At 38.2% G+C, this 12,043-nt stretch overlaps 1 protein-coding gene across 8 annotated transcripts in view; it reads left to right on the top strand.

Annotated features, from left to right (window-relative positions):
- Positions 1-124: 124 nt before the first annotated feature.
- The window catches only part of PIBF1 (progesterone immunomodulatory binding factor 1), a 256,111-nt gene continuing 244,192 nt past the window's right edge, over positions 125-12,043 (top strand). For 6 of the 8 annotated variants that reach the window (XR_013526041.1, XM_054252534.2, XM_078348275.1 and 3 more), the window contains exons 1-4: positions 125-353; positions 1,441-1,739; positions 6,935-7,035; positions 9,881-10,079. Coding sequence is in view for 7 of the 8 variants with exons in the window: in XM_054252534.2 (XP_054108509.2) it covers positions 1,488-1,739; positions 6,935-7,035; positions 9,881-10,079 (552 nt within the window). In the remaining variant the exon portion in view is untranslated. Of the gene's footprint in view, positions 354-1,440; positions 1,740-3,223; positions 3,372-6,934; positions 7,036-9,880; positions 10,080-12,043 lie in introns of those variants that run through there. The other 2 variants (XM_078348319.1, XM_078348315.1) reach the window with 1 other exon arrangement.

The following is a 12,043-nucleotide window of genomic DNA, read 5'->3' as shown; positions in this document are numbered from 1 at the left end:
GGGCGACAGTGAGGAGGGGCGGCAAGGCGGGGCCCGTAGCCATTTCCTTCAGTGGCCTGGGCGGGGCTCGTCTCTGTACTTCATCTCCCATAGGGCATTGCTTTCCGCGCCGCGGAATATCCGGGAGAGCTGACTTCCGGCGGCTTGTGGAAGTGTGCGCCACTGCTGCTTCAGTCCTCCTTGTCAGTGCGTGGATGGTTGTCTTGGTTACGGGTTGTAACGGTCCTCTACCCTAAAATCCCTTGTTGGGGCCCTGCAACCTTGAGCTTCCGACTGGCGACGCCTTCGGTCCCTCGAAGTGTCTGCATTGGCGGCTGGTCGGCCTTCGGTGTGGAGTAATTGACGCTTTCGAGGTAACCTGCGGCTATCTCCCCTTCTTTCCCGCGTGGGGCAAGGAATCCCCGAAGCTGCTAAGTTTGGGGCTTACTTTTCACGCCCAGTGTATGGACAGTCCCCGTTTCGGATCCTTTGTAATCTAGGAGAGGATTTGTCTTTGAATTCACTTTTACCCATTTCCCTTCAAAAAGGAGGGAGGCTGATCTTAGTATAGTTTTTGCTGTTTCTCCTCCACACACCTTTCCTTATTCAGTTTAGAAAAACTGACAAACTGAAATATTTAATTGCATAATTTGTTATATCATTAGGTATTAAAACAAGGTAGTTGCTAACGTTCTTATGAAAGAGTGAGAAGTTCTGTTTAGACTTTCTTGAATTTTTCTTATACCCTGTTTTCATTCTGCTATCTATAAAAAACGTTTTTGTCTCCCTGTTTCCCTATTTTAAAAAATCTTCAGTGATGCCTCATTGCCTGTAGGGTAAAATCCAAACATATTTTGACATTTAAGGCCCTCCTCTTCATCGTTAACAGAGAGAGAGAGAGAGAGAGAGAGAGAGAGAGAGAGAGAGAGTGTGTGTGTGTGTGTGTGTGTGTGTGTGTGTGTAGGGGGTGGAAGGAGTTAGCTATTCAAAGACTTGGCTTTGTTGTTTTACTTCCACTTAAATATCGTTAATACCTGCATGATTTCTCCTTTTTACCATGCCTGTCCAGATCTTTCAGGATTCTAAGTGCTACCTTTGTGTAACCTTTCCCTGACCAACTCGAAAGTGATTTCTGTTATCTTTGAGCATGTGTTGTTTTTATTAGTGCCATGCTTGGTTATACTGGACTTTTTTATTCATTTTGTACATTTCTTTGTGTCCTCCAAATAAGATACCTCCCCTAGTAACTTTTTCAAAATTCCTCAGAGGGCTGAGTTTATGGTAGGAATTAGTCAACGTGTTTGATTGGAACAGTAATTTACTTCAATAATCTATACTAGATTTGCGGTCCACTAAATTGCCTAATATTTATTTAAGGAATCCTTAGTCTCTCTTTAATAAAGTCCATGATTTCTGTAATTTTATAGTACATTTAAATTAATGTTGTCTTTTAACCTACAGAATATTAAAATCAATTTAGAGAAGAAAACTGATCCATAATAACAAAAATGTCTCGAAAAATTTCAAAGGAGTCAAAAAAAGTGAACATCTCTAGTTCTCTGGAATCTGAAGATATTAGTTTAGAAACAACAGTTCCTACGGATGATATTTCCTCATCAGAAGAGCGAGAGGGTAAAGTCAAAATCACCAGGCAGCTAATTGAACGAAAAGAACTGCTTCATAATATTCAGTTACTAAAAATTGAGCTATCCCAGAAAAATATGATGATCGACAATTTGAAAGTAGAATATCTTACAAAGGTAAGATCAGGTTTAAATTTTGTTTTCTATATGCTTTATTGTCTTCAAACTGCAGGTAAATAAGAATTAAATACACAGGCGCACGCACACACACACACACACATATTATCTGAACTTGAAATGATACATTTACATTTTTTGACAAGTACAGCCTTGAAGTAATTTTGCTCTTCATAGAAGTAGAGAGTAGAATGGTTGCTACCAAGGGGTGGCATAGTTAGGGGTAAAGGAGAATTGGGGTGATCTTGTTCAAAGGTTACATAATTACAGTTGAATAGGAGGAATATATTCAAGAGATCTATTGTAGAGCGTGGTGATTATAGTTAATGGCATTGTAATCTTGAAAAATATTGTATTTTTTAAAAACACAGCGAATGTTAATTGTTCTCATTACTAAAATAACTGTGAGGTAAAACATTTGTTAATTAGTTAGAGTTAACCGTGTCACAATGTACATAGACTTCAAAACATTATGTCGTACATGACAAATACACACAATTTTATCTGTCAGTTGGATCATCTGATGGCACTGCCATCATGCCTGGCTAAGTTTTGTATTTTCTTTAAGTAGAGATGGGTTTCACCATGTTGGCGAGGTTGGTCTCAAACTCCTGACCTCAGGTGAGTCACCCATCTTGGCCTCCCAAAATGGAGGTATATTTTCTTAAGTGTATTTTCTCACCACGTTGTTTGCTGCTTCATTTAGCACTAACTGATATGACTGGTTTGATAGAGAGAATCAAAATTTCTTTATTTTTTTTTTGAGATGGAGTCTACATCTGTTACCCAGGTTGTAGTGCAGTGGCATGACCTCAGCTCACTGCAACCTCCTCCTCCTGAGTTCAAGCAATTCTCCTGCCTCAGCATCCCTATTAGCTGGGATTAAAGCGCCTGCCGCCATGGCTGGCTAATTTTTGTATTTTTAATAGAGACGGGGTTTTGCCATGTTGGCCAGGCTGATCTTGAACTCCTGGCTTTAGGTGATCTGGCCCTCTTGGCCTCCCAAAGTGCTGGGATTACAGGCATGAGCCACCATACCCGACCAGCCAAAATAATGTTATTAATTCTATATAGACCTCTTCTCTGGGGATTTTCTTTGGTACCTTTCTATTTGCTAGATACTGTGTCGGTCTTTCTGTTTTGTAGTTACTTTGTCATAATAAGATGCATAAATTCAGGTTCTATAGACTTTAGCAAATGATGTTTACCATACAAGTAAAAGATGTTCTAGTCATTGTTTTTTGTCCATGCGTGGTTATCTACAGTTACAGGATTTGATGTAAGACTTGTATATTGTCACTAGCTATAAGAACTTTACAGCGATTTCAGAAAGAAGAGTTCTTTCTGTACTGTCACTGAGAACATCTTATCTTCTCTGTGTTAAACCCATCAGCTTTCCTCTTGATCCAGTTCTTTCTACCTCAACATTTTGTTGTTTCATTTATATTATCTCTCTTGATAAGTCTGTCTCCTATTTTAGTTCTTGTCTATGTATGCCAACATACTTCAGTATCCTGCCACTGGAAAATTTCTGCACTCCAGCCTATCAACAAAGCAAGACTCCATCTCAAAAAAAAAGGCACAGAAAATGAATGAGGTGAAACAAATGAGGATACTATGTTAGTAGATAAGGTAACAACAACAGCTAATACTTACCGTGTGCTTGTTTTTTGTGTCCCCGCAAAATTCTTGCCTCTCAAGAAAGTTATTGAAAACCTCAATCTTTATCAGGTAAAGAACAGTTCAGGTGAACTTTAAAAATGTATAGTGAATGTCTGACATTTATTGAGTGCTTATGCTGTGCCAGACATTGTTCTAAGAACTTTCAGGTGTTACCTCATTTAAGCCTCACAGCAACCTTTGAGATATAGGTACTTTCAGAGGAGGATGTTTTCCTTGACCCATTATATTAAGTGAATCATACAGTAAGTTAGATAGTACCTGTTACTTAGTGTCTTAGTCCATTTGGTCAGCTATAACAAAATACCATAGACTGGGTAGCTTATAAACAACAAAAACTTATTTTGCATTGGAAACAAGGCAATCTAAGAGATCAGGGTGCTAGTATGGTAAGGTTCTGGTGGGGGCCGTCTCCCAGGTTGCACACTTCTTGCTGTGTCCTCACGTGCGTGGCACCAGGGTGAACTAGCTCTCCAGAATCACTTTTATAAGGGCACTAATCCAACAATGAGGGTTCTACCCTTATAACCTAATCATCCCCAAAGGCCCCCCACTTCCTGCTGCTTACATTGGTGATTAAGTTTCAGTATATAATTTTTGGGGGCCGGGGACACAAAAAATAAGCACATATTATCTTATCACCTAACATAGTATCCTCATTTGATTCATCCCATTCATTTTCTGTGCCTTTTTTTTTTTTTGAGATGGAGTCTTGCTTTGTCACTAGGCTGGAGTGCAGTGGCGTGAGCTCAGCTCACTGCAACCTCTGCCTCAGCCTCCCAAGTAGCTGGGACTACAGGCACGCACCACCACGCCCAGCTAATTTTTGTATTTTTAGTAGAGACGGGGTTTCACCGTTTGGCCAGGATGGTGTCAATCTCTTGACCTCATGATCCACCTGCTTTGGCCTCCCAAAGTGCTGGGATAACAGATGTGAGCCACCATGCCCAGCCCATTTTCTTTGCGTTTTATAGCCATTGTACTGAGTTTATTTGTTATTTGTGTGTGAATAAACTATGAGGTCCGTGAGGACAGGGATGTTTTAACATTCACAATTGTATTTCCAGCACTTAGAACAGTGCTTGACACAAAGTAAGTACCCAGCTGTTTCTTAAATGAATGACTGAACCCCATTTTGCTCTGATAAAACAAAACCACTAGGTGGTCAATAGCATACCCGGGGCCGGGCGCAGTGTCTCATGCCTGTAATCCCAGCACTTTGGGAGGCCGAGGCGGGTGGATCACAAGGTGAAGAGATCGAGACCATTCAGGTCAACATGGTGAAACCCCGTCTCTACTAAAAATACAAAAAATTAGCTGGGCATGGTGGCATGTGCCTGTTATCCCAGCTACTCAGGAGGCTGAGGCGGGAGAATTGCCTGAACCTAGGAGGCGGAGGTCGCAGTGAGCCGAGATTGTGCCATTGTACTCCAGCCTGAGTAACAAGAGCAAAACTCTGTCTCAAAAAAAAAAAAAAAATAGCAAACCCAAGGCCGTTCAGATGAAAGTGATGGAGCCAGAGAGGATTCAAACCTAGGAAGTCTAAAGCCTGCACTCCACACAACTGAAGCTCCAAACACTTTCTTTTAGGTGCACTATAGTCACCTACCTAGTCTAGGCCACTTGGTAGTTTATCCACGCATCCAGTGGTTTCCCATCCCTATTCCCTTACTCTTTATGCATTTACTTCTCACATAAACTCATCTACCTTCACCTCTCCAGATCTTTAGGGCAACTCATTGAAAAAACCTGAGATTATCTCCCATTCAGTGCCACCTGTATACCGTATCCACACTTACATTTTGTTCAGACACCTCTTTTATTATTTGTTTTCAACTGGCATTGTGCTTGTTTGTTAACAGCTTTGCTTCTTTTTAGGTGAAAGCTTTTTTTTTCTTCTTTTTTTTTTGTGACGGAGTTTCGCTGTTGTTACCCAAGCTGGAGGGCAATGGCGCGATCTCGGCTCACCGCAACCTCCACCTCCTGGGTCCAGGCAATTCTCCCACCTCAGCCTCCTGAGTAGCTGGGATTACAGGCACGCGCCACCATGCCCAGATAATTTTTTTGTGTTTTTAGTAGAGATGGGGTTTCACCATGTTGACCAGGATGGTCTCGATCTGTTGACCTCGTGATCCACCCGCCTCGGCCTCCCAAAGTGCTGGGATTACAGGCTTAAGCCACCGCGCCCGGCCAGGTGAAAGCTTTATGTTATGGAAATGTTAGCTGATTCGTGACAGGCTCTCCAGTGTAACAAATCCAAATTACAATTCAAGGTGTACACAGCCCTTTATGCTAAAAACTCTCAGTAAACTAGGTATTGATAGAACGTATCTCAAAATAATTGAAGTTGTTTACAACAAACCCATAGCCAATATCATACTGAACAGGCAAAAACTGGAAGCATTCCCTTTGAAAGCTGGCACTAGATAAGGATGCCCTCGCTCACCATTCCTATTTAATGTAGTATTGGAAGTTCTAGCCAGAGCAATCAGGCAAGAAAAAGAAATAAAAGATATTCAATTAGGAAAAGAGGAAGTCAAATTGTCTGCAGATGACTTGATTGTATATTTAGAAGACCGCATGTCTCAGCCCAAAATCTCCTTAAGCTAATAAACAAGTTCAGCAAAGTCTCAGGATACAAAATCAATGTGCAGAAATCACAAGCATTCCTATACACCAATAACAGACAAAGAGCTAAATCACGAGTGAACTCCCATTCACAATTGCCACAAAGAGAATAAAATACCTAGGATTACAACTAACAAAGGATATGAAGAACCTCTTCAAGGAGAGCTACAAACCACTGCTTGAGGAAATAAGAGAGAACACAAACAGATGGAAAAACATTCCATGCTCCTGGTTAGGAAGAATCAATATCGTGAAAATGGCCATACTGCCCAAAGTACTTTATAGATTCAACGCTATCCCCGTCAAGCTACCGTTGACGTTCTTCACCAAACTGGAAAAAACCACCTTAAACTTCATATGGAACCAAAAGAGAACCCACATAGCCAAGACAGTCCTAAGCAAAAAGAACAAAGCTGGAGGCATCACGCTACCTGACTACAAACTATACTACAAGGCTACAGTAATCAAAACAGCATGGTACTGGTTCCAAAACAAAGAGATAGACCAATGGAACAGAACAGAGGATTCGGAAGTAGACCCACACATCTGCAACCATCTGATCTTTGACAAATCTCCTGGGCTCAAGGGATCCTCCCACCTCAGTCCCGGGTATTTGGGACTGTAGGCACACGCCACCACATGCAGCTAATTTTAAAAATTGTTTTGTGGGAATGAGGTCTCACTTTGTTACCCAGGCTGATCTGAACTTCTTGGCTTCCCAAAGTGCTGGAATTACAAACGTGAGCCACTGTGACTGGTCCCTCTGTCCATTTTTAGACTGTTTCTTTTAAGTGTTTTTAAAATATGTTTACTATGGAAACTGAAAGTTTTTCTTTATGACAGGTTTGAATATTTTACATATAATTTATCTCTTTCTCTTTATTAAGATTGAAGAATTGGAGGAGAAACTTAATGATGCACTTCACCAGAAGCAGCTGCTGTCATTGAGATTAGACAACCAATTGACTTTTCAACAGAAAGATGCCAGGTAAGAAAAGTTAAATATATATGTACATGTATTTAGTAATTTTATTGCCTGTTTATGTTTGTGATTGTAAGCTAAAATAGAGAAATTTTAAGTCAGAGATAGCAACAATTTTTACATCCAGACTACAAAAAAAATAGGATACTTGATACAGAACATAAAATACAAAAAGTCAAAATTCAACATTCATTCAACAAATACTGGTCAGTGTAAACAGCGTATGATGAAGGAAGCTCTCTAAAGTGACCACCGTTAACCTTTCTTCTATTACTCAACATACTGATTGATTCTCATGGCCCATTGGACTCTCCTGGCTTGAAGTGCTTTCTATTATGCCTGCATACTTTCTCAAGCTCAGTTGTGGGCTTATCAAGAGTCTGTTCTTTATTCCCAAATATGCCTATGGCAATTATACTTACTTAACTTAATTAAACATTATATAAACAATGACATAAATTCTTTGGAAAGTTTCAATAAAAGGAATTTTTTAATTATGAAGTTAAATATAAGCAACACAAATTTAAAGATTGAGAGCAAATATCAAAACAGATCCATAAATGATACCTTCATAGATTTCTTGGTTAAAATCTTTTAGGATCTCATGCTATTGTAAAGAAATTGAACTTGGAAAATATAAATAATGATTTACACACACAAAAAATATACCTCTGTATTCAAAATATCTGACTCCTATATAAAAATGTAAATGTATTTCTATTTCTATGTTTTAATTAGAGGTAAATGTGTAAAATAGGTGTATTTTCTCTTTTTAAGATTTTACTACTTAACTGATACTGTAAAAAATTATCAGACCTTTTGTCACCCACTATCACATTAGATTACTGGATCTCAAACTTCAGCATATATCAGAAACACCTGGAGAGCTTGTTAAAAAAGACTACTGTATTCCACCCTCAGAGATTCTAATTTGAGGTGGGTCCTGAGAATTTGCATTTTTACCAGGTTCCCAGGTAATACAGATGCTGCTGGTCCAGGACCAATACTTTGAGAACCAAAGCATTCAATAATAGGTCTTCTAATCTAATTGTATAAGACATATATCAGATTGAATGATGCTGCTAAGAGGGCAGTTAGGAGTCTATTGTATTAAAACTCTTGATAGCTGATGGTGGTAAAAAAAAACATGGTGGGATTCTGAATATATTTTGGAGGCAGAGCTGATGAATTCAGTGTGGGGCTTATGAGAAAAGGGGGAGTCAGGGATTGCACCAACAGTTTTGGCTTGAACTTGAAAAAATTGAGTTTCTGTCAGCCAAGGAGGAGGAAATCATAGTAGAAAAGGTTTTGTGGATAAAAAGCAGGAGTTCAGTTTGGGACATGTTAAGTTCGAGTTTTCTTGTTAGAAATCCATGTGGAGGTATATGAAAAGTCTGGTCTAGTGGTACAGATCTGGGGATCATTAGGTTATAGACAGTATTCAAGTCATGAGACTAGATGAATTCCCCAAGGAGTGTGTACTGACAGAGAAGGGGACCAATCACTCCAACATTAAGACAAAGCAGAAATGGAGACTGAGAAGGAACTATAGTAAAATAGAAGAAAAATGAACAGTGTGGTATCTTGGAAGCCAGATGATGAAAATGTATCAAGGAAAGATAAATAAGTTATGTCAAGTGCTGTCGTTAGATCATGGACGAAAAGAACTAAGAATTGATTGTTTGCAATTTAGATGTCATTGAGTTTCGTTAGAGACAGTAAAAATATGATTGCCCTGGGTTTAAGAGGAAAGGAAAGGATTTGGAGACAGTAAGTATAAACAACTTTTGAGCAGGTTTGCTCCAAGAGGTAGCTAACAAAGAGGGAAGTGCAATGGGGTCAGGAGTTGTGATTTTGTTTGTTCATTTGTTTTAAGATTGAAATAACAGCAGGTTTGTCTGTTAATGGGATCGATATAGTAGTGAAGGAGAAAATCAATGATATGATTTGACTGTGTCCCCACCCAAATCTCATCCTGAATTGTAGTTTCCATAATTCCTACATGTCCTGGGAGGGACCTGATTAGAGGTACTTGAATAATGGGGGTGGTCTTTCCCATGTTGTTCTCATGATAGTGAATAAGTCTCACAAGGTCTGGTGGTTTCATAAATGGGAGTTCCTTTGCACAAGCCATCTTGTCTGCCAGTATGTAAGACTGCCTTTGCTTCTCCTTTGCCTGCTGCCATGATTGTGAGGCCTCCCCCTACTTGTGGAACTGTGAGTCCATTAAACCTCTTTCCTTTATAAATTATCTAGTCTTGGGTATGTCTTTTTAGCAGCGTGAGAACAGACTAATAACATCAGATTGTCGTTTCTTGATCAGAATCTTTCAGTAGGCAACTAAGAATAATGTCTGCTACATGTATGCTTTGAGAATGGTGAGTATTTGCAGATTACTGTTTTCATTACCTCATTGGTTGAGTGAATACTTTATGGTGGTTCATTCTTACCATCTTAAAGAAATATCCCTGAAGTGTCAGGATAAAAGGGAAATGAAAATTACCTAGTAAGTAGAGTCCTTGATGTTTAACAGTAAACCTTAAGTAAAAGAAATATATAATTTTATAATTTGAGTTTCTAAAATTATTTTTTAAGAAGATCAAATCTCTGTTTAATAGTTTAGATGTGTACACATTTAATAATTAGTATGGAATTGTCATTTCATATTTAACTGGTTAATATGAGTGAATAAGCGTTTAGCTGGAGTTAGTAAATAAGCCTTTACGTGGATCCAGAAATACTGTCAGCCTTCTCATTTCCTAACTTTTATGTTGCTATAAATAGGAAACTATGAGAAAATTAAATCTCGAAAACTTTTTTAAGGCCGCCCATAAATTCTCTCCTAATGTAGCAAATATCAAGAATTAATGAAACAAGAAATGGAAACCATTTTATTGAGACAGAAACAACTAGAAGAGACTAATCTTCAGCTAAGAGAAAAAGCTGGAGATGTTCGTCGAAACCTGCGTGACTTTGAGTTGACAGAAGAGCAGTATACTAAATTAAAAGCTTTTCCTGAAGATCAGCTTTCTATTCCTGAATATGTATCTGTAAGTATCTTATATCCCGTTTTAAATACTACATATCTTTTTAGACTAAAATTTAATATTTATGTAGTAGCCATTACTTTTGAAGTACCAAATTGGTACATTATTTTATGGCCATGGATGGTGAATGATGTTGAGATCCAAATTTTAAAGGATCATGACCATTGATCTCCAAAGTCAAGCAATACATAGGTTTCTGAAGTTAATAACTGCGTAGTCCATATAAATGAATCATCAGAAACTGGTGGTTTCTTACATTTTCAAAATGAAAAATTATCAACAACAGATTAGTTGTTGCCAGGGGTTGGCTAGGGATAGTGGGAGAGAGGAGTTGGTGTGATTATAAAGGGTTAGGATGATAGATGGTGATAGATGAGTGGTGATAGATGAGCTCAGGATCTTGATTGCAGTTCTGGTTACACAAATCTAGAACAGCTAGGATTAATCTATGGCAGTGGTCTCAAATATTTTGGTGTCAGCACTCATTTACACTCTAAAAATTATTGAGAACCCCAATGAGTGTTTGTTTATATGGGCTATATCTATCAAATTTACTATACTAGCATTTTTAAGAAATTTTTTAAACACAAGAATATGTAAGCACACAATTCCATTGGCCTTAAGAGTGATATTGTCATTATACATCATGTAGCCACTGGCAGACTCCACTGAAGAGTCATGAGAGAATGAGAATGAAACGGGGAAAAAAAAAATCTTAGTAATTACTAGGAAAGTCATTTTGATCTTGTGTATTCCCTGAAAGGATCTCAGAGTGGCGAGCAGGTCAGAGTTGAGATCCTAAAACCATATGTTGAGAAGTGCTGATTTTTAATATATAGATGTCATTTTACCCTGAGAGGCTTGAATTTTTCATCTGTAAAAAGAATTAATAATAATAATAGTGCCTTTCAATTGGCGCTAATCGTAAATATTAACTATGACTATATATATAAAATGCTTATGAGCATAGTGCTTAGAAAATAGTAAACTCATAAAAATGTTACTTATTGTTTTTGCTAGAGTGGTGGTTGCTATTCTTGGTTCTCATTGGGAAAAGATTTCCAGATTAGTGATGTCTGATAAAATGAAGTTACTTATTGATCAGCTGTTTTTTTTTAAAAAAAAATGGCTCAAATATAGTTTTTCTGCCCAAAGTGTATTGGCCAAAACAAATAAGTTGTTTTTGAGGCGTCATTTACAGTAGATACAAAGTATCCTACTGGTGGCAGTTACACATATTTTTGCTGTTTGGTTAATATTCCTTCTTATACCTTTTGTTTCCACAGACAGTATTATCCTTAACTAATTAATTATATGCAGATTCATGTTATTGAGGGCTAATATTAAGATTTGCCTCTTACCAAATAATGGTATTCTTGTAATACAGTTATATATTAAGGAGTTTCAGATTGCATGCCCATATAATAAATATCCCCTAATTGCTAATTTGCTGATGATGTCTTAGTTTTATAGGACCTTGTCAGATGGAACACTTTACTGAGGTAGGGCAGGAAAATTCCTCAGAGAGAAGTATGAGTGGAAAGAGAGACCTAAACTAAATGGAAGTAGTGACATGAAAGATGCCTCTTGATTCATTCTAGTTAGACTTCCACTACAGGGGCAGCAGTAAATAAAGCTTTGCTAAGAGCCTGGGATGAAAGTAAAGAATAGACTTTACCTCTTCATCAAGTATTTATTGAGTACTTATTATATATTCAGGCATTGGAGAGAGAGCAGTGTATAAACTGGACAAAAATCCCTGCCCTCATGGAGCTTATGTTGACGTGGAGCAACATAGCCAATAACTTAAAAATTAAATAATGTAGACTATCTGTTTGTCAAAGGTGCTGTAGAGAAAAGAGCAGGGGTGAAAAATAGAGAATGCTACTTCAAATTAGGTAGGGAAATCAGGGAGGGCTTTACGAGTAAGGTGATATTTGGTCAGAGACGAACAGGGAGACATGCAT

The sequence above is a fragment of the Callithrix jacchus genome, chromosome 1 (genome assembly GCF_049354715.1).
Source record: "Callithrix jacchus isolate 240 chromosome 1, calJac240_pri, whole genome shotgun sequence".
In the NCBI taxonomy this organism is placed as follows: Eukaryota; Metazoa; Chordata; class Mammalia; order Primates; family Cebidae; genus Callithrix; species Callithrix jacchus.
This window is presented reverse-complemented; position numbering and strand designations above follow the sequence as displayed.